The sequence below is a fragment of the Procambarus clarkii genome, chromosome 50 (assembly GCF_040958095.1).
Source record: "Procambarus clarkii isolate CNS0578487 chromosome 50, FALCON_Pclarkii_2.0, whole genome shotgun sequence".
NCBI lineage: Eukaryota > Metazoa > Arthropoda > Malacostraca > Decapoda > Cambaridae > Procambarus > Procambarus clarkii.
Genome location: NC_091199.1, coordinates 24285389 through 24306179, shown reverse-complemented (window position 1 = coordinate 24306179; position 20791 = coordinate 24285389). Strand labels below are relative to the sequence as shown.

Genomic DNA, 20791 nt, shown 5'->3' with positions numbered 1-20791 from the left:
CTTCCAACATCAGCAATGGTATGACATCTGTATATCCCCCTCTTCCCTTCCTAGCTAGTGTAATGTAGTGTCGTTGTCGTCTAGCATTTTCATCTCTTTCTAGTGAATAGATGAATATACTGACTTTATTCATTTTCTCTACCTTGCGAATATCCTCAAACGTCACTGCAGAATTGACATCTGCTGGCCAATTAATGTGTCTGAGACACCAACTAGCATTCACAGATCTAGCGCGAATATTATCTAGGTGCATCCCTTTAGCTAAACATTTATATGCAGCAACACACTGCATAAGGCATATATCAGCCTCTCCCTCTGGATTGAAAACCAATTTTTTTCCACGCAAGCCTTCAGGGTAGTCTACATGCGAGCCTAATCTTATCGGATGTTCAATCTGACCACAGTTAATGTAAAACCCGGTGAGCCGCTCAATCAAGACATTGGACCCCTCCCTCTCTTCAAGGTACTGGGATATTTTCCCTGTCAATTCGTCAGCCCAAAAATCAATAAGTGTGTCTACCTCCTCTAGAGTTATTGTTCGCCCCTCACCTCATATGGGAAAGCCATCGTTATTTATAGGATCCAATAGATTCTCCTCCTCCCCCCCGTCTTGTTGTACATTTAAATTCCGCACAATTAGAGTGATGTCTGGGTAAATTAGGAGTGATGGGTGTTGTGGAGAGAAAAGGGCACGTATCTCATTAATGAAAAAATCACTGTATGTCCTCAGATAGAGTCCTGGGAAGGTGTTAACATGTTCTGGTATGGAGAATGAAAGCCGAACATAACCGCCATTATAATTATCAATTCGATCCAGTAGCTGAGGTTGAATTTCTAGGGCAGGTGGGGGAGAGGGAGAGAGAGGTGGTGGGGATGATGGGAGAGGACTAGGGGGGGTGGGGAGTGGTGATAGTCCCCCTCCGAGATGAATGGGCGACACTGCACGGTCAGCTATTACGGCAGATGGTGCTAACCAGTCAGAATTGACAGAGGCTGACGAGTCACGAGTCTGCTGAGCTGTCGTCGTCTGAGTCAAGGCTATTCTCACGGTCTGTGATGCTGTTGTTAACGGTATTGTTCTCACCACTGCTGCTGCTGTTGCTGCTGCTGCTGTTGTTGCTGCTGCTGTAGCTGTCGCTGCTGCTGCTGCTGTAGCTGTCGCTGATTGATTGGGGTATGGGGCTGGGGGAGGAACAGGGGGTTGAGTGAGCGTGTGAACGAGCCCTCCCCTCCCTGTGAGTTGAGGAGTGAGAGCCGGATATGGGTAATGTCCACTCTGCTGAGTTGGGTGTGTCACTCTCACTGCCGCTCTCAGCGCTGCTGGATGCCAAATCTATGCACAGTATTGTGTCATCTGTAAAAAAGAAAAACATATTATCTCTAGAAAGAATGAAAGCATATATATATATATTTGAGGTGAGGGAATAGATTAGGGGGAATTAATATGTTTAGGAAATAGACTGAAATAAGACAGTATTAACTTATGTCCTGGTGAGGGGGGTTGAGCAGGTGTGAGGCTATGAATCCTTAACATTGTGTTAACTGGGCGTGATATTGTCTCGTAGCCCTCCATCTGCTGGCGCTGCCGCCCTTGTTGAAGGGGTGGGGGGTGCCCGCGAGTGACATCTGCTCTCCTTAGCTCAGTGTGGGACGGATGGGATACAGACTCGATGACGTCTATCTGTTCCCTCCGTCGATTGAGGTAAGGATTATAACCTGAAATGGAACAAAATGATATTCAGCATGGGTGAATGTGGAAAATATGTTTATTATGCATGTGTGTTTGCTTGCTTGCAACTGGATGTAATACAGATACGAGAAGTATATATATATATGTTACCTACGTTTATGTGAAGTTTCATTCCGGCGATGACCTCCTCGCGGGGCAGGTGAGCAATAAGGACACTTCACGGTTTTCTAAACTGAAATTGGAAAGAACATATTTAACTGTGTGGAATGTAATAGCCCGAAAGAGTAAATATTCTCACACTATATGAGAGATAATAGTTTACACAAGTGATATTTCACCTGTGGATGTCATAAACTGAACTGTGGAATATTAAATAAGAATAACACTCACGGTTATCACAGAAAATCTGCTGACATCGCTTGCATTTGATGTTGTAATGGCCTAGGGGCGGTTTTTTACAGCTTGTGCATTGCAGCTGACATAGTTGATTTGGTGATGGAATATAAAACACTCCGCATATCATGCAGGCTTTTGAGGTTCGTCTTTCCATGACACGGAGCTGTATGGTGTGTGTGTGTAGCGAATGAAGACTCGCAGTGAACTAACGGTGCGTTTGTGTGTGTGAGGGGAGGGAAACGATCCCGGTCAAATGAGAAGTGATTGATGGTTGGCAGGTGAGGGCCTGCTGGCGGAAGTAAGAACCTCGCCCCTCCTTAACAAATCCGCAGTGGAGGGAGAGCCATGCTGGGGTGAACATCTCCAGACTACTCTGAAGACATCGAAAAGCCATTAAGGCAAATGGACCACATCCCTCCTGCTGGACTCTGCTCTCTCCTACCCTCCTCCTCTCTCACTTCCGGCTGTGTGCATAGCTCCAAGAAAATAATGGATGTCAAAACCACAAATGGCCCTAAGCACTCTCACGCCGAGGGGAAGCTCCCCTCACCCCTCCATCACCCATCCCCAAACAACATATCCACCTATGTTGGGATCTCTCACACCTACACACAGCCTCTACATAGCTTACTTACTATCATCAAAACTATTATCTACACACAGGATAAAGTCTACGGCAAACATACATACATATTTAACTACTCTTTCCACATATTCCACTCATATCCTTGTATTTCTTACTCTACCACATAGCCCACATACTCTCCTACACCCCCAACAACATGACCTTCCATCTTTCCTGACCGCATACCCAAACACCGGACGCTCACACGCGTCTGACACACAACAACTTCCGGGAAAATTCCCCCCAAACCCTTTGCGACTAGACACCTACGCACCACCTGCCCAGCTGGCTCTATAGAGCCACCTGGGCAGATGGCGCGCGCGGTTCTAGGCGTACATTTAACTACTGGGGTGGCGGCGGTAGTGTGGGGGTAGCGGTGGTAGTGTTGGGGATGGCGGAGGTGGTTTTGGGGGTGGCGGGTTTGGTGTTGAGGGTGGTGACTTTGGTGTGAGGGTGGCAGTGGTGGTGGAGTTGGGGGTGGTGGCAGCGGTGGTGGAGTTGGGGGTGGTGGCAGTGGTGGTGGAGTTGGGGGTGGTGGCAGTGGTGTAGGGGGTGGCGGCGGTAGCGTGGGGATGGGAGCAGTGGCGTGGAGGTGGCAGCGGTGGTGTAGGGGTGGCGGCGGTGGTGTGGGGGTGGCGGCGGTGGCTTGGGGGTGGCGGCGGTGGTGGTATTGTGGGTGGCGGCGTTGGTGTGGGGTTGGCGGCGGTGGTGTGGGGGTTGGCGGCGGTGGTGATGTGGGTGGCGGCGGTGGTTTGGGGTTGGCGTCGATGGTGTGGGGGGTTGGCGGCGGTGGTGTGGGGGTGGCGGCGGTGGTGTGGGGGTGGCGGCGGTGGTGTGGGGGTGGCGGCGGTGGTGTGGGGGTGGCGGCTTTGGTGTGGGGGTGGCGGCGGTAGTGTGGGGGTGGCGGCGGTGGTGATGTGGGTGGCGGCGGTGGTGTGGGGGTGGCGGCGGTGGTGTGGGGGTGGCGGCGGTGGTGTTGGGGGTGGCAGCGGTGGTGGTGTTGGGGTTGGCGGCGGTGGTGTGGGGGTGGCGGCAGTGGTGTGGGGGTGGCGGCGGTGGTGTGGGGGTGGCGGCTTTGCTGTGGGGGTGGCGGCGGTGGTGTGGGGGTGGCGGCGGTGGTGATGTGGGTGGCGGTGGTGGTGTTGGGGGTGGCGGCGGTGGTGTGGGAGTGAAGGCGGTGGTGTGGGAGTGACGGCGGTGGTGTGGGGTTGGCGGCGGTGGTGTTAGGGTTGGTGGCGGTGGTGTGGGAGTGATGGCGGTGGTGTTGGGGGTGGCGGTGGTGGTGTGGGAGTGACGGCGGTGGTGTGGGGTTGGCGGCGGTGGTGTTGGGGTTGGCGGCGGTGGTGTGGGAGTGACGGCGGTGGTGTTGGGGGTGGCGGCGGTGGTGTGGGAGTGACAGCGGTAGTGTGGGGGTGGCGGCGGTGGTGTAGGGTTGGCGGCGGTCGTGTAGGGGTGGCGGCGGTGGTGTGGGGGTGGCGGCGGTGGTGTGGGGGTGGCGGCGGTGGTGTAGGGTTGGCGGCGGTCGTGTAGGGGTGGCGGCGGTGGTGTGGGGGTGGCGGCGGTGGTGTGGGGTGGCGGCGGTGGTGTAGGGTTGGCGGCGGTCGTGTAGGGGTGGCGGCGGTGGTGTGGGGGTGGCGGCGGTGGTGTGGGGGTGGCGGCGGTGGTGTGGGGGTGGCGGCGGTGGTGTGGGGGTGGCGGCGGTGGTGTGGGGGGGTGGCGGCGGTGGTGTGGGGGTGGCGGCGGTGGTGTGGGGGGTGGCGGCGGTGGTGTGGGGGTGGCGGCGGTGGTGTGGGGGTGGCGGCGGTGGTGTGGGGGGGTGGCGGCGGTGGTGTGGGGGTGGCGGCGGTGGTGTGGGGGTGGCGGCGGTGGTGTGGGGGGGTGGCGGCGGTGGTGTAGGGTTGGCGGCGGTCGTGTAGGGGTGGCGGCGGTGGTGTGGGGGTGGCGGCGGTGGTGTAGGGTTGGCGGCGGTCGTGTAGGGGTGGCGGCGGTGGTGTGGGGGTGGCGGCGGTGGTGTAGGGTTGGCGGCGGTCGTGTAGGGGTGGCGGCGGTGGTGTGTGGGTGGCGGCGGTGGTGTGGGGTTGGCGGCGGTGGTGTGGGGTTGGCGGCGGTGGTGTTGGGGGTGGCGGCGGTGGTGATGTGGGTGGCGGCGGTGGTGATGTGGGTGGCGGCGGTGGTGATGTGGGCGGCGGCGGTGGTGTTGGGGGTGGCTGCGGTGGTGATGTGGGTGGCGGCGGTGGTGATGTGGGTGGCGGCGGTGGTGTTGGAGGTGGCGGCGGTGGTGTGGGGGGGTGGCGGCGGTGGTAATGTGGGTGGCGGCGGTGGTGATGTGGGTGGCGGCGGTGGTGATGTGGGTGGCGGCGGTGGTGTTGGAGGTAGTGGCTGTGGTGTTGTGGGTGGCGGCGGTGGCGTGGGGATGGCAGCGGTGGTTTAGGGGTGGCAGCGGTGGTGTGGGGGTGATGGTGTGGGGGTGTGGCGGCGGTGGTGTGGGGGGGTGGCGGCGGTGGTGTGGGGGGGTGGCGGCGGTGGTGTGGGGGTGGCAAACGGTGGTGTGGGGGTGGCAGCGGAGGCGTGGGGGTGGCAGCGGTGGTGTGTGGGTGGCGGCGGTGGTGTGGGGGTGGCGGCGATGGTGTGGGGGTGGCGGCGGTGGTGTGGGGGGTGGCGGTGGTGGTGTGGGGGTGGCAGCGGTGGTGTGGGGGTGGCAGCGGTGGCGTGGGGGTGGCAGCGGTGGTGTGTGGGTGGCGGCGGTGGTGTGGGGGTGGCGGCGGTGGTGATGTGGGTGGCGGCGGTGGTGATGTGGGTGGCGGCGGTGGTGATGTGGGTGGCGGCGGTGGTGATGTGGGTGGCGGCGGTGGTGATGTGGGTGGCGGCGGTGGTGATGTGGGTGGCGGCGGTGGTGATGTGGGTGGCGGCGGTGGTGATGTGGGTGGCGGCGGTGGTGATGTGGGTGGCGGCGGTGGTGTGGGGGTGGCGGCGGTGGTGATGTGGGTGGCGGCGGTGGTGATGTGGGTGGCGGCGGTGGTGATGTGGGTGGCGGCGGTGGTGATGTGGGTGGCGGCGGTGGTGATGTGGGTGGCGGCGGTGGTGATGTGGGTGGCGGCGGTGGTGTGGGGGTGGCGGCGATGGTGTGGGGGTGGCGGCGGTGGTGTGGGGGGGTGGCGGCGGTGGTGTGGGGGTGGCGGCGGTGGTGTGGGGGTGGCGGCGATGGTGTGGGGGTGGCGGCGGTGGTGTGGGGGTGGCGGCGATGGTGTGGGGGTAGCGGCGGTGGTGTGGGGGTGGCGGCGATGGTGTGGGGGTGGCGGCGGTGGCGTGGGGGGGTGGCGGCGGTGGTGTGGGGGGGGTGGCGGCGGTGGTGTGGGGGGGGGTGGCGGCGGTGGTGTGGGGGTGGCAGCGGTGGCGGTGGGGGTGGCAGCGGTGGTGTGTGGGTGGCGGCGGTGGTGTAGGGGTGGCGGCGGTGGTGATGTGGGTGGCGGCGGTGGTGATGTGGGTGGCGGCGGTGGTGATGTGGGTGGCGGCGGTGGTGATGTGGGTGGCGGCAGTGGTGATGTGGGTGGCGGCGGTGGTGTGGGGGTGGCGGCGGTGGTGTGGGGGTGGCGGCGGTGGTGATGTGGGCGGCGGCGGTGGTGTGGGGGTGGCGGCGGTGGTGGTGTGGGTGGCGGCGGTGGTGTGGGGGTTGGCGGTATAGTGGCGTGTAGTAATGTACAGGCTTGTTTAGAGGCGTGTAGTGGCGTGTAGGGGCGTGTAGGGGCGTGTAGTGGCGTGTAGTGGCATGGTGTTGTGGCGTATATGGGGGCGTGTAGTGGCGTGCAAGGTTGAGTAGTGGCGTGCAAGGTTGAGTAGTGGCGTGCAAGGTTGAGTAGTGGCGTGTAAGGGTGTGTGTTGGCACGGTGGTGTGGCGTGTAGGGGCGTGTAGTGGCGTGCAGGGTATTGTAGGGACGTGTAGGGTTGTGTTGGGGCGTGAAGTAGTGTGCAAAGGCATGTAGGGTGTGTAGTGGCGTGTAGGGGCGTGTAGTTGCGTGTAAGGTTGTGTTGGGGCGTGTAGGGGCGTGTTTTGGCGTGGTGTAGTGGCGTTTAGGGGCGTGTAGTGGCGTGTAGGGTTGTGTAGGGGCGTGTGTTGGTGTGGTATTGTGGCATACAGGGTTGTGTAGGGGCGTGTAATGGCCTGGTGTTGGGGTGTGTAGGGTGAGTAGGGGCGTTTATTGGCGTGTAGGGGCGTGTAATGGCCTGGTGTTGGGGTGTGTAGGGTGAGTAGGGGCGTTTATTGGCGTGTAGGGGCATGTGTTGGCGTGGTGTTGTGGCGTGTAGGGTTGTGTAGTGGCATGAAGTGGCGTGTAGGGGTGTATAGGGGCGTGTGTTGGCGTGGTGTAGTGGCGTGTAGGTAATGTAGGGGCTACACCCTCAACCTGCTACACCCTCAACCGGCTACACCCTCAACCGGTTACACCCTCAACCGGCTACATTCTCAACCGGCTACACCCTCGACCTGCTACACCCTCAACCTGCTACACCCTCAACCGGCTACACCCTCGACCTGCTACACCCTCAACCTGCTACACCCTCAACCGGCTACACCTTCAACCGGCTACACCCTCAACCTGCTACACCCTCAACCGGCTACACCCTCAACCTGCTACACCCTCAACCGGCTACACCCTCCACCGGCTACACCCTCAACCTTCTACACCCTTATCCTGCTACACCCTCTACCTGCTACACCCTTAACCGGCTACACCCTCAACCTACTACATTCTCAACCGGCTACAACCTCAACCGGCTACACCCTCAACCGGCTACTCCCTCAACCTGCTACATTCTCAACCTGCTACAACCTCAACCTGCTACACCCTCAACCGGCTACACCCTCAACCGGCTACACCCTCAACAGGCTACACCCTCAACCGGCTACACCCTCAACCAGCTACACCCTCTACCTGCTACACCCTTAACCGGCTACACCCTCAACCGGCTACACCCTCAACCTGCTACATTCTCAACCTGCTACACCCTCAACCGGCTACACCCTCAACCGGCTACACCCTCAACCTGCTACATTCTCAACCTGCTACACCCTCAACCGGCTACACCCTCAACCTGCTACATTCTCAACCGGCTACACCCTCAACAGGCTACACCCTCAACCGGCTACACCCTCAACCTGCTACATTCTCAACCGGCTACACCCTCAACCTGCTACACCCTCAACCTGCTACACCCTCAACCTGCTACACCCTTAACCGGCTATACACTCAATCTGCTACACCCTCAACCGGCTACACCCTTAACCTGCTACATTCTCAACCGGCTACACCCTCAACCTGCTACATTCTCAACCGGCTACACCCTCAACCTGCTACACCCTCAACCTGCTACACCCTCAACCTGCTACACCCTTAACCGGCTATACACTCAATCTGCTACACCCTCAACCGGCTACACCCTCAACCTGCTACATTCTCAACCTGCTACACCCTCAACCGGCTACACCCTCAACCTGCTACATTCTCAACCGGCTACACCCTCAACAGGCTACACCCTCAACCGGCTACACCCTCAACCTGCTACATTCTCAACCGGCTACAACCTCAACCGGCTACACCCTCAACCGGCTACACCCTCAACCTGCTACATTCTCAACCGGCTACACCCTCAACAGGCTACACCCTCAACCGGCTACACCCTCAACCTGCTACATTCTCAACCGGCTACACCCTCAACCTGCTACACCCTTAACCGGCTATACACTCAATCTGCTACACCCTCAACCGGCTACACCCTTAACCTGCTACATTCTCAACCGGCTACACCCTCAACCTGCTACATTCTCAACCGGCTACACCCTCAACCGGCTACACCCTCAACAGGCTACAACCTCAACCGGCTACACCCTCAACAGGCTACACCCTCAACCGGCTACACCCTCTACCTGCTACACCCTTAACCGGCTACACCCTCAACTTGCTACATTCTCAACCGGCTACACCCTCAACCTGCTACACCCTCAACCTGCTACACCCTCAACTTGCTACATTCTCAACCAGCTACACCCTCAACCGGCTACACCCTCAACTTGCTACATTCTCAACCGGCTACACCCTCAACCGGCTACACCCTCAACCTGCTACACCCTCAACTTGCTACATTCTCAACCAGCTACACCCTCAACCTGCTACACCCTCAACTTGCTACATTCTCAACCAGCTACACCCTCAACCGGCTACACCCTCAACTTGCTACATTCTCAACCGGCTACACCCTCAACCGGCTACACCCTCAACCGGCTACACCCTCAACCGGCTACACCCTCAACCTGCTACACCCTCAACCGGCTACACCCTCAACCGGCTACACCCTCAACCTGCTACACCCTCAACTTGCTACATTCTCAACCAGCTACACCCTCAACCTGCTACACCCTCAACTTGCTACATTCTCAACCTGCTACACCCTCAACCGGCTACACCCTCAACCGGCTACACCCTCAACCGGCTACACCCTCAACCTGCTACATTCTCAACCGGCTACACCCTCAACCTGCTACACCCTTAACCGGCTACATTCTCAATCTGCTACACCCTTAACCGGCTATAAACTCAACCGGCTACATTCTCAACCGGCTACACCCTCAACCGGCTACACCCTCAACCTGCTACATTCTCAACCGGCTACACCCTCAACCGGCTACATTCTCAACCGGCTACACCCTCAACCTGCTACATTCTCAACCTGCTACACCCTCAACCGGCTACACCCTCAACCTGCTACATTCTCAACCGGCTACACCCTCAACCGGCTACATTCTCAACCGGCTACACCCTCAACCGGCTACACCCTCAACCTGCTACACCCTCAACCGGCTACATTCTCAACCTGCTACACCCTCAACCGGCTACATTCTCAACCGGCTACACCCTCAACCTGCTACATTCTCAACCTGCTACATTCTCAACCTGCTACACCCTTAACCGGCTACACACTCAATCTGCTACACCCTCAACCGGCTACACCCTCAACCGGCTACACACTCAATCTGCTACACCCTCAACCGGCTACACCCTCAACCGGCTACATTCTCAACCTGCTACACCCTCAACCGGCTACACCCTCAACCGGCTACACCCTCAACCTGCTACACTCACACCCGGCAACACCCTCAACCTGCTACACTCACACCCGGCTACACACGCACACACGACTACACCCTCACCCGGCTACATCCACACATGACTATACCTTCAACCAGCAACACTCACACCCGGCAGCACCCAGACATGATACACCCACACACGACTACACCCTCAACTGGCTTCACCTACACACGACTACACGCCCCAAATTACTACACCCTCGACCAGCTACACTCACTCCTATACCCACATTCGACAAAACCCTCAAATGGCTACACCCATACACGACTACAGCCCCACATGACTACACCCTCGACCAGCTACACTCACTCCTATACCCACATTCGACAAAACCCTCAAATGGCTACACCCATACACGACTACAGCCCCACATGACTACACCCTCGACCAGCTACACACACATCCGGCTACACCAACACACGACTACACCCACTCACAACTTCACCCACACACAACTACACCCACACTTGAATACACCCACACACGACTACACCCACACACGTCTACACCGACAAACGACTACACCCACACTTGACTACACCCACACACGACTACACCCATACACGACTACACCCACACACGACTACACCCACACACGACTACACCCACAAACGACTACACCCTCAAACTACTACACCCACACCCGACTACACCCACACACGACTATACCCACACACGACTACACCCATACATGACTACACCCACACACAACTACACCCACACATGACTACACCCACACACACATGACTTCACGCTCAACCAGCTACAGCCACACGACTACACCCTCAACCAGCTACACTCACACACACAGTATGTGGTGTGAGGACTAGTGTGTCAGTTGTACTGGCACTCTACACCATGCTAGTGAGGACTAGTGTGTCAGTTGTACTGGCATTGTACACCATGCTAGTGGAGACTAGTGTGTCTGTTGTACTGGCACTGTACACCATGCTAGTGAGGACTAGTGTGTCTGTTGTACTGGCATTGTACACCATGCTAGTGGAGACTAGTGTGTCAGTTGTACTGGCATTGTACACCATGCTAGTGAGGACTAGTGTGTCAGTTGTACTGGCATTGTACACCATGCTAGTGGAGACTAGTGTGTCAGTTGTACTGGCATTGTACACCATGCTAGTGGAGACTAGTGTGTCTGTTGTACTGGCATTGTACACCATGCTAGTGGAGACTAGTGTGTCAGTTGTACTGGCACTCTACACCATGCTAGTGAGGACTAGTGTGTCTGTTGTACTGGCATTGTACACCACGACTAGTGTGTCAGTTGTACTGGCATTGTACACCATGCTAGTGGAGACTAGTGTGTCTGTTGTACTGGCATTGTACACCATGCTAGTGGAGACTAGTGTGTCAGTTGTACTGGCATTGTACACCATGCTAGTGGAGACTAGTGTGTCTGTTGTACTGGCATTGTACACCATGCTAGTGGAGACTAGTGTGTCAGTTGTACTGGCACTCTACACCATGCTAGTGAGGAATAGTGTGTCAGTTGTACTGGCACTCTACACCATGCTAGTGAGGACTAGTGTGTCTGTTGTACTGGCATTGTACACCATGCTAGTGGAGACTAGTGTGTCAGTTGTACTGGCACTGTACACCATGCTAGTGAGGACTAGTGTGTCAGTTGTACTGGCATTGTACACCATGCTAGTGGAGACTAGTGTGTCAGTTGTACTGGCATTGTACACCATGCTAGTGGAGACTAGTGTGTCAGTTGTACTGGCACTCTACACCATGCTAGTGAGGACTAGTGTATCTGTTGTACTGGCATTGTACACCATGCTAGTGGAGACTAGTGTGTCAGTTGTACTGGCACTCTACACCATGCTAGTGAGGACTAGTGTGTCTGTTGTACTGGCATTGTACACCATGCTAGTGGAGACTAGTGTGTCAGTTGTACTGGCACTGTAAACCATGCTAGTAGAGACTAGTGTGTCAGTTGTACTGGCACTGTAAACCATGCTAGTGGAGACTAGTGTGTCAGTTGTACTGGCATTGTACACCATGCTAGTGGAGACTAGTGTGTCTGTTGTACAGGCATTGTACACCATGCTAGTGAAGACTAGTGTGTCAGTTGTACTGGCATTGTACACCATGCTAGTGGGGGACTGACATTGTACAGTACACTAGTTGCTCGACTCGGGTTATGAGTGAGTAGGTTACTAACCTACTTGTATTCACCCAATAGTGCTTACCAAGTTGTACTTTCCTACTTGTATTCACCTAACAGTGCTTACCAAGCTGTACTCTCCTACATGCCCTCCCCTAGTTGTTCTCATGTAGTTGTACTCACCTACTTGTATTCATCTAGCAGTGTTCGCCAAGTTGTACTCGGCTACATGTGCTCTCCTAGTTGTTCTCATGTAGTTGCACTTACCTACTTGTATTCATCTAGCAGTGTTCACCAAGTGGTACTCACCTAACTACATGTACTCTCCTAGTTTCACTCATATAGTTGTACTTACCTAGTTGTACTCACCTATTTGTACTTCAGTGATATATAATGTAAAATCTACTATAATATAGATGCATGTGATAAAGAGGTATTTTGATGCACTCTGATATTAAACAAAAAAGTGGTAGATTAAATGTTGCGTGTGTTCTTCATACACCTAGGCAGCAGCATTTTCCATTTATGTTGATGTATTATGCATAAAGTACCAAAATATAAGTTAAAAATAAAAACAGTATTTAATACATCATTTACCAAACAGGGTTAACAAACTATTTTTTAGCAAGATCATAATAAAAAGTAAATGTTTCACACACCAATCATACAACTAAGACACAGCATTCACAATTTGCATGTATAATATACATAAATTTAATATTTAAACATGAAAAAAATATTTTTTTAATAAATAAAGGTGAAACTTGTGTAAGAAAAGGCAGCATTTGCTGTATTACATAAAGAAATTCTTTAACAATTCTTGAGTTAAAGGTTGCTCATGTGCTTGTTGAACCACACATGAAACTTATCTCTCCCCACAACCATGTTGAACCTTAGATGAAGGTTTCCACAACGTTTTGTGTTTGCTGGGTGTTACTACCACCTCCCTCATCCCTCTCTTTTTGCCACCTCTCTCTTCCCACTCTTTCTGCCACATCTCTCTCCCACTTTTACTGCCAAAACACTCTTTCTCACTTTTACCGACAACTCCCCTGGAAACACAAACTGAAACTGTCTCTATTTTCCGCTTATTGCAACTTATAATAAAGTTGCTACTTAACGTGTTTATGACGTATTAGAACGTTGTTACAACTTGCTATATTGATTGTTATAACTGGTTAGGAAGTGTTAAAACTTGTTCAGACAAATTCGTAGTTTTGGTGTGTGTTTGGCGGGATGCCTCTCCCACTCTTACCGTCACTTTCCTCTCCCACTCTTACTGCCACCTCCCTCTCCCACACCTAATGCCACCTCCATCTATAACACTTAATGCCACCTCCCTCTCCCACTCTTATTGTCACCCTCCCTCTCTCACTCTTACTGCCACCTTCCTCTCCCACTCTTACTGCAACCAACCTCTCCCACTCTTACTCCACCTCCCTCTTCCACTCTTACAGCCACCTACCTCTCCAACTTTTACAGCCACCTCCCTCTCCTACTCTTACTGTCACATCCCTCTCCCACTCTTACTGCCACCTCCCTATCCCACTCTTACTGTCATCTCCCTCTCCCACTTTCTCTGTAACCTCCCTCTTCCACTCTTACTGCCACCTCCATCTCCCATTTTACTGGCACCTCCCTCTCACACTCGTACTGACACATCCCTCTCCCACCCTTACTGTCACCTCTTCTAGTCTTACTGTAACCTCCCTCTCCCTCCACTAGAGGAGCCGGTCGGACAAGCGAACAGCACAGTGGACTTGTGATCCTGTGGTCCCGGGTTCGATCCCGGGCGCTGGCGAGAAACAATGCGCAGAGTTTCTTTCACCCTATGCTCCTGTTACCTAGAAGTAAAATAGGTACCTGGGTGTTAGTCAGCTGTCACTAGCTGCTTCCTGGGGGTGGAGGCCTGGTCGAGGACCGGGCCGCGGGGACACTAAAGCCCCGAAATCATCTCAAGATAACCTCCCACTCCTACCTCTCCCTCCCACTCCTAATCCTACTGCCAGCTACCTCTACTACTCTTACTGCCTCCTCCCTCTCCCACTCTTACTGCCACCTCCCTTTCACACTCTTACTGCCCCTTCTCTCTCTCCCACTCTTACTGCCACCTCCTTCTTCCACCCTTACTGCCACCTCCCTCTCCTACTCTTACTGCCACTTCCCTCTCCCACTGTTACTGCCACCTCCCTCTCCCACACTTACTGCCACCTCCCTCTCCCATTCTTATTTCCACCTCCCTCTCCCACTCTTCCTGCCACATTCCTCTCCCATTCTTACTGCCACCTCCCTCTCCCATTCTTATTTCCACCTCCCTCTCCCACTCTTCCTGCCACATTCCTCTCCCATTCTTACTGCCACCTCCCTCTCCCATTCTTATTTCCACCTGCCTCTCCCACTCTTCCTGCCACATTCCTCTCCCATTATTACTGCCACCTCCTCTCCCACTCTTACTGCCACCTCCTCTCCCACTCTTATTGCCATCTTGTGGGAAAATCTGACTCCAATATTTGAATTAAGAACATAAGAACATAAGAACAAAGGTAACTGCAGAAGGCCTATTGGCCCATACGAGGCAGCTCCTATTCTATAACCACCCAATCCCACTCATATACTTGTCCAACCCGTGCTTGAAACAATCGAGGGACCCCACCTCCACAATGTTACGCGGCAATTGGTTCCACAAATCAACAACCCTGTTACTGAACCAGTATTTACCCAAGTCTTTCCTAAATCTAAACTTATCCAATTTATATCCATTGTTTCGTGTTCTGTCCTGTGTTGATACTTTTAATACCCTATTAATATCCCCCCGGTTATGTCCATTCATCCACTTGTAAACCTCTATCATGTCACCCCTAACTCTTCGCCTTTCCAGTGAATGCAACTTAAGCTTTGTTAATCTTTCTTCATATGAAAGATTTCTAATTTGGGGAATTAACTTAGTCATCCTACGCTGGACACGTTCAAGTGAATTTATATCCATTCTATAATATGGCGACCAAAACTGAACTGCATAATCTAAATGGGGCCTAACTAGAGCAAGATATAGCTTGAGAACCACACCAGGTGTCTTGTTACTAACGCTGCGATTAATAAATCCAAGTGTCCGATTTGCCTTATTACGAACATTTATGCATTGATCCTTTTGTTTTAAATTCTTACTAATCATAACTCCCAGATCCCTTTCGCAATCCGACTTCGCAATCACAACACCATCTAGCTCGTATCTTGTAACTCTATCATCATTACCTAACCTCAGAACTTTACATTTATCAGCATTAAACTGCATCTGCCAATCCTTTGACCATTTCAAAACCCTATCTAGATCAACTTGAAGTGATAGTGAGTCCTCCTCCGAATTAATTTCCCTACCGATTTTCGTATCATCGGCAAATTTGCAAATGTTGCTACTCAAACCTGAATCTAAATCATTTATATATATTATAAACAACAGAGGTCCCAGGACAGAGCCTTGAGGCACTCCACTTACAACATTTTCCCACTCTGACTTGATTCCATTTATACTAACTCTCTGTTTCCTTTGGTATAGCCATGCCCTAATCCAGCTTAATATAGCACCCCCAATACCATGAGACTCTATTTTTTTAATCAGTCTTTCATGTGGCACTGTATCAAAAGCTTTGCTAAAGTCAAGGTATACAACATCGCAATCCTTACCACTATCAACTGCCTCAACAATGCTAGAATAAAAAGATAACAAATTTGTTAAACATGAACGGCCATTTATAAAACCATGTTGCGACTCAATTATTAATTTATGTTTTTCAAGATGAAGACGAATTTTATTTGCTATTATAGATTCGAGTAACTTTCCCACAATAGACGTTAGGCTAATTGGTCGATAGTTAGACGCAAGTGATCTATCTCCTTTCTTAAAAACTGGTATCACATTAGCAACTTTCCAAACTCTGGCACTCTGCCTGACTCTATTGATTTATTAAATATGGTTGACAGTGGGTCACAAAGCTCCTCTTTGCATTCTTTAAGCACCCTAGCAAACACTTCATCCGGCCCTGGGGATTTGTTTGGTTTGAGTTTTACTATTTGTTTAAGAACATCCTCCCTGGTAACTGCTAAACTCGTCAACCTGTCCTCGTCCCCACCCACATAGACTTGTTCGGCTGAAGGCATATTGTTAAGTTCCTCTTTAGTAAATACAGATACAAAATATTTATTAAAAATACTACTCATCTCTTCATCACTATCTGTTATTTGACCTGTCTCAGTTTTTAATGGACCTATCCTTTCCCTAGTCTTAGTACGATATAACTGAAAAAACCCTTTAGGATTTGTCTTTGCTTGCCCTGCTATGCGAACTTCATAGTTTCTTTTTGCTTTCCTTATCTCTTTTTTAACATTTCTAACCAGTTGTACGAATTCCTGTTCTAAAGTGACCTCCCCATTTTTAATCCTTTTGTACCAAGCTCTCTTTTTACCTATAAGGTTCTTCAAATTCTTTGTTATCCACTATGGGTCATTAGTATACGATCTATTCAATTTGTATGGTATACTACGTTCCTGTGCTTTGTTTAGAATATTCTTAAATAAGTTATATATTGAATCCACATCGAAATCCCCATTTAAGTCACCTATCGCTGGGTTCATGTCTCGCTCCAAGACCGGCCCACACCCCATACCCAAGCCTTTCCAATCAATTTGACCCAAAAAATTTCTTAGGCTATTAAAATCAGCTTTTCGAAAATCTGGCACTTTAACAGAATTTTCTCCTACTGGTCTATTCCATTCTATGCTAAATCTGATTTCTTTGTGATCACTGCTCCCTAGCTCACTCCCTATTTCGATGTCATTAATTTGCGTTTCCCTGTTAGTTAACACTAAATCTAAAATATTATTTTCCCGTGTTGGTTCCTTAATGTGTTGCGTAAGAAAGCAATCGTCAATTAATTCTAGAAAATCTTCTGCTTCACTATTCCCTGTTTTGTTCAACCAGTTTATTCCGCTAAAATTAAAGTCACCCATGACATAAATACTGTTAGATCTAGATGCTCTAGATATTTCATCCCATAGATGCTTTGCTTCCATTCTGTCTAAATTTGGTGGCCTATATATTACTCCTATTATAATATTATTAGCTTTTTCGTTTAATTCAATCCAAATAGTTTCTGTGTGTGGCTCTGTTTTGATTCCCTCTTTGAGACTACATTTCAAATTGTCCCTAACATATATGGCTACTCCACCCCCTCGTCTAATATATCTATCTGTGTGAAATAGTTTAAATCCATATATTTGATATTCAGCTAATAGTTTCTATTTTCTACATTCATCCACGTTTCGGTAAGTGCAATAATATCTATTTTTTCTGTGCAGACAAGAGCATTTAATTCGTTAATTTTATTTCTTAGACTTCTACTGTTAGTGTAATATACCCTAAGTGAATTGTTATTTTGCGGACCTTCTCTTTCCCTGATCGTTTTGCCAATTCCTTTCTCCCACAAACACATACTTTTATTACCTCCTTCCTCCAAATCAATTCCCATACCTCTATCTACTAACAGTTTAAACCCAAACAAACACCTCTAACCACTTCTTCTAGCGAGTTCGCAACAGCAACAACCCCAGCTCTCGATAGATGCACCCCATCACGAGCATACATTTCATTTCTTCCATAGAAGTGTTCCCAGTTGTCTATGAAAGATATTGCATTTGATTTGCAATATCTTTCCAGCCGGCAATTGACACCAAGTGCCCTCGATATCCATTCATTTCCCACTCCCTTTCTTGGAAGAATGCCACATATGATCGGGATTCCTCTCTTGCTCCTAACTAACTCTATGGCTGTTTTATACCTCTGAATCAGTTCCTCACTCCTGACTCGACCAACATCATTTCCTCCCACGCTAATGCAAATAATGGGATTGTTCCCATTACCAGCCATAATATCATTCATGTTGTTTATAATATCACCAATGCCAGCTCCGGGATAGCAAACCCTTAACCTGTTCCCCCTATCTCTAGCACAAAAGCTTTGCTAAAGTCAAGGTATACAACATCGCAATCCTTACCACTATCAACTGCCTCAACAATGCTAGAATAAAAAGATAAAATTTGTTAAACATGAACGGCCATTTATAAAACCATGTTGCGACTCAATTATTAATTTATGTTTTTCAAGATGAAGACGAATTTATTTGCTATTATAGATTCGAGTAACTTTCCCACAATAGACGTTAGGCTAATTGGTCGATAGTTAGACGCAAGTGATCTATCTCCTTTCTTAAAAACTGGTATCACATTAGCAACTTTCCAAAACTCTGGCACTCTGCCTGACTCTATTGATTTATTAAATATGGTTGACAGTGGGTCACAAAGCTCCTCTTTGCATTCTTTAAGCACCCTAGCAAACACTTCATCCGGCCCTGGGGATTTGTTTGGTTTGAGTTTTACTATTTGTTTAAGAACATCCTCCCTGGTAACTGCTAAACTCGTCAACCTGTCCTCGTCCCCCCCACATAGACTTGTTCGGCTGAAGGCATATTGTTAAGTTCCTCTTTAGTAAATACAGATACAAAATATTTATTAAAAATACTACTCATCTCTTCATCACTATCTGTTATTTGACCTGTCTCAGTTTTTAATGGACCTATCCTTTCCCTAGTCTTAGTACGATATAACTGAAAAACCCTTTAGGATTTGTCTTTGCTTGCCCTGCTATGCGAACTTCATAGTTTCTTTTTGCTTTCCTTATCTCTTTTTAACATTTCTAACCAGTTGTACGAATTCCTGTTCTAAAGTGACCTCCCCATTTTTAATCCTTTTGTACCAAGCTCTCTTTTTACCTATAAGGTTCTTCAAATTCTTTGTTATCCACTATGGGTCATTAGTATACGATCTATTCAATTTGTATGGTATACTACGTTCCTGTGCTTTGTTTAGAATATTCTTAAATAAGTTATATATTGAATCCACATCGAAATCCCCATTTAAGTCACCTATCGCTGGGTTCATGTCTCGCTCCAAGACCGGCCCACACCCCATACCCAAGCCTTTCCAATCAATTTGACCCAAAAATTTCTTAGGCTATTAAAATCAGCTTTTCGAAAATCTGGCACTTTAACAGAATTTTCTCCTACTGGTCTATTCCATTCTATGCTAAATCTGATTTCTTTGTGATCACTGCTCCCTAGCTCACTCCCTATTTCGATGTCATTAATTTGCGTTTCCCTGTTAGTTAACACTAAATCTAAAATATTATTTTCCCGTGTTGGTTCCTTAATGTGTTGCGTAAGAAAGCAATCGTCAATTAATTCTAGAAAATCTTCTGCTTCACTATTCCCTGTTTTGTTCAACCAGTTTATTCCGCTAAAATTAAAGTCACCCATGACATAAATACTGTTAGATCTAGATGCTCTAGATATTTCATCCCATAGATGCTTTGCTTCCATTCTGTCTAAATTTGGTGGCCTATATATTACTCCTATTATAATATTATTAGCTTTTTCGTTTAATTCAATCCAATAGTTTCTGTGTGTGGCTCTGTTTTGATTCCCTCTTTGAGACTACATTTCAAATTGTCCCTAACATATATGGCTACTCCACCCCCTCGTCTAATATATCTATCTGTGTGAAATAGTTTAAATCCATATATTTGATATTCAGCTAATAGTTCTCTATTTTCTACATTCATCCACGTTTCGGTAAGTGCAATAATATCTATTTTTTCTGTGCAGACAAGAGCATTTAATTCGTTAATTTTATTTCTTAGACTTCTACTGTTAGTGTAATTACCCTAAGTGAATTGTTATTTTGCGGACCTTCTCTTTCCCTGATCGTTTTGCCAATTCCTTTCTCCCACAAACACATACTTTTTACCTCCTTCCTCCAAATCAATTCCCATACCTCTATCTACTAACAGTTTAAACCCAAACAAACACCTCTAACCACTTCTTCTAGCGAGTTCGCAACAGCAACAACTCCAGCTCTCGATAGATGCACCCCATCACGAGCATACATTTCATTTCTTCCATAGAAGTGTTCCCAGTTGTCTATGAAAGATATTGCATTTGATTTGCAATATCTTTCCAGCCGGCAATTGACACCAAGTGCCCTCGATATCCATTCATTTCCCACTCCCTTTCTTGGAAGAATGCCACATATGATCGGGATTCCTCTCTTGCTCCTAACTAACTCTATGGCTGTTTTATACCTCTGAATCAGTTCCTCACTCCTGACTCGACCAACATCATTTCCTCCCACGCTAATGCAAATAATGGGATTGTTCCCATTACCAGCCATAATATCATTCATGTTGTTTATAATATCACCAATGCCAGCTCCGGGATAGCAAACCCTTAACCTGTTCCCCCTATCTCTAGCACAAAAGCTTTGCTAAAGTCAAGGTATACAACATCGCAATCCTTACCACTATCAACTGCCTCAACAATGCTAGAATAAAAAGATAACAAATTTGTTAAACATGAACGGCCATTTATAAAACCATGTTGCGACTCAATTATTAATTTATGTTTTTCAAGATGAAGACGAATTTTATTTGCTATTATAGATTCGAGTAACTTTCCCACAATAGACGTTAGGCTAATTGGTCGATAGTTAGACGCAAGTGATCTATCTCCTTTCTTAAAAACTGGTATCACATTAGCAACTTTCCAAACTCTGGCACTCTGCCTGACTCTATTGATTTATTAAATATGGTTGACAGTGGTCACAAAGCTCCTCTTTGCATTCTTTAAGCACCCTAGCAAACACTTCATCCGGCCCTGGGGATTTGTTTGGTTTGAGTTTTACTATTTGTTTAAGAACATCCTCCCTGG

The 20791-nt window shown here is 49.7% G+C and overlaps 1 protein-coding gene across 1 annotated transcript in view; it reads right to left on the bottom strand.

Moving 5' to 3' along the window:
* Positions 1-1001: 1001 nt before the first annotated feature.
* LOC138351705 (uncharacterized) overlaps positions 1002-20791 on the bottom strand; it is a 53296-nt gene continuing 33506 nt past the window's right edge. The window contains exon 3 of the mRNA XM_069303725.1: positions 1002-1354. Coding sequence (XP_069159826.1) covers positions 1002-1354 — 353 coding nt within the window. The remainder of the gene's footprint in view (positions 1355-20791) is intronic.